At 35.0% G+C, this 2,577-nt stretch overlaps 1 protein-coding gene across 1 annotated transcript; it reads left to right on the top strand.

The window, feature by feature from the left end:
- Positions 1–1,104: 1,104 nt before the first annotated feature.
- On the top strand, positions 1,105–2,289 carry LOC114741755 (uncharacterized). The gene is made up of 2 exons (XM_028930012.1): positions 1,105–1,382; positions 1,863–2,289. The coding sequence occupies exons 1-2, from the start codon at positions 1,105–1,107 to the stop codon at positions 2,287–2,289; spliced, it is 705 nt and encodes a 234-aa protein (XP_028785845.1).
- Positions 2,290–2,577: the final 288 nt, after the last annotated feature.

Genomic DNA, 2,577 nt, shown 5'->3' with positions numbered 1-2,577 from the left:
ACATTAGACTTAAATGATTATTTAGGGTTCTAATTAAGATTTAGTGGTTTTAAATTCCCAAATATTTTGAAAGAACAAGGATAGCTCAATCCCTATTGTCAAAGACATTTTTATTGAACCCTTTAATCCAAACCATTCATTTTTACTGCTTTTATAACGAAAACTTCAAAAACAAGTATTTCCATTGCATTACTTTTTCATCTTTCTCAACATGATTTTCAACAACCAAATCCCAATTTTACAAGTTTTCTTAGATACTTAGCTATTAGGACTTAATTAAGGCTCCATGAGTGAAACGACTCGAGATTGTGCCACGATAGTGCAATCCTTGGTTAATTTGTGATCCTGACTCCCAAGGTGTTAGAAATCGGTCAAATCAGTTTGGTTAGAAATGTAAAGCATACAATTTTTTGTGCTAGTGGGTAGGTGCATTCTCCTGTGAAGTCAATCTTATTCAAGTCACTATCAAGTACTCTTCCAATCCTAAATATAAGACTCATTTTATAGTGTAATTTATACTATACAATAGGTTTTATAATTGATGTTACTGGACTATGCTGGTTAAAAAAACAGATGCTATTGGACTATGAAATGGGCCACTTATGATTCCATCCATATGTTTCTGATCATACCACTAAAGCTAATAATGGAGTCTCCATATCCGGTTTTGATGCTGAAATAGGAAAGCATTTACATAGTGGATGTATTAGTGTTTACTTGAGAGTTGAAGAAGAAGAAGTGGGAGACAACAAAATCAGGTTGTGGTGGGGATAATATCACTTATGTTTCAACTATTGAACCTGAAAAACATAATCTCAATCCTTTATTTGCAAGTCAAACCTACCAGTATTAGCACTTAATTGCTACCATCATCACTGAAGAACGAGCTTTAAAAAACAAAGTAATAAGATCTAGACCGTCTAGATTTGATTTGGATGATCCAGATAAGACATGCGGGCACCAAATCCAGATTGTATTTCAATATCAGTATTTTATGCTACCATCATCAGGGGAGAAAGAGCATTACAAAAATCATTATCAAGATAAACTTTTATTCAGTTTGTTTATATCTGCCAAGTTCTGATTTATTTATCAGAGTTGGTTATGTCAAAACAAAGAGTAAGGTTTAAAGTTGGGTTGAGATTTGCAGAGAAGACAGGGCAGGAAAAGATGAAAGCACCATTAATATACTTGTTCTATTACCACGTCTGCATCATTGCAACTTGTTGCACTAAGCTTGTGGAAGCCATAGAATCTCCAAATTACACAGTGGCGGCCTCTGAATCAGACTTGGAGATCAGACTTTACAGTGAATCCTCATGGCTCTCAGCTCGTGTACAAGGAACATCTTTCAGCCAGTCCACAAAAATTGGCTTTCATAGGTTTATTTTTGTCTTCTCTTCTGTTTTTCTTCTTTTCCTTCAGTGAGTCTTCTTGTATGTGTAGTTGGCTATGCTCCAGAGGAAAGATTATATAGGATTAATATGCTATACTAATCCTACTTATCACGGAAATTGATCAGCACTTGGATTATCTTGGGGTGATGATTTGGAGTAAACGAGCATAAAAGGGAATTTATGCAAGATTGATTGATACATAAAGGTCTGTCTATTCAAAATTGCTAGAAAAGAATAGCTTCAGGCGTTAGAAACAGTAAGTTCAAACCTCTAAAACAAAGTGGTTAAATAAACCTAGTCACTAAGTAGTCAAAATCATGAAGTAAGTCTTCGTGGTGATCACGAATTAAACCAAAATAAGTTGTGGGAGGAGGGGATATGAGATAATTATAAAATCTGCAACATTGGATTAGTTTGCTAATGTAACATTATCTTCATCATGTTTTTCTCCTACACAAACTCCAGGTTGTATCAATATATGCATGGAGGTAATCTGGATTCTTCTAGACTGGATTTTACTGCTCCTATGCTAACAAGCATTACCTCTTCAACATCATCACATGGGAATGACTATGTTGTAATGTCGTATATGTCTGCAAAGTATCATGGGAAACCTCCAGAGCCAAATCCTGAACTGAATTTGAAGGTGGAAAAGTGGGGAGCTCATTGCATAGCAGTAAGAAAGTTCAGTGGGTTTGCCAGAGACGATAATATTAACACAGAAGTTGAAGCTCTTATAAATAGCTTGAGTGGGAGAGCAGCCACTATAGAAGACAAAGGGACCTATGCCGTTGCCCAGTACAATGATTCTCGTCATATTTCTGGGCGATTAAATGAAGTGTGGATCAATGTGTCAGGACCCTTTGTCCTGGGCTGTCCCCATTCCCAGTAGGCTCTCTGTTCATGTGTGTCCTTGTGTTGTTAATAAGGCCCCGTCTAATATCTAACATAAAAACTAGTGGGAAGTTGGATTTGATTTCACGCATTAAGCCTTAATTCACATTATCTTTCATATTTATTATTTTTCACAAACTAATTTACCTTACTGACAAACTGATATACTACCTCATATCTTAATTATAAGATTTCGTTTATAGTTGTAGTATAATATAATGTTATAATAGTTCAGAAAAATCATGTCACTTTTTATAATTAACTAATTCTTTTGATTTTTTTAATA

The sequence above is a fragment of the Neltuma alba genome, unplaced genomic scaffold (assembly GCF_004799145.2).
Source record: "Neltuma alba isolate B1F8T4 unplaced genomic scaffold, ASM479914v2 tig00003515_pilon, whole genome shotgun sequence".
In the NCBI taxonomy this organism is placed as follows: Eukaryota; Viridiplantae; Streptophyta; class Magnoliopsida; order Fabales; family Fabaceae; genus Neltuma; species Neltuma alba.
Note: the sequence above shows the minus strand (reverse complement) of the source record. Positions and strands in the feature narration are given on the sequence as shown.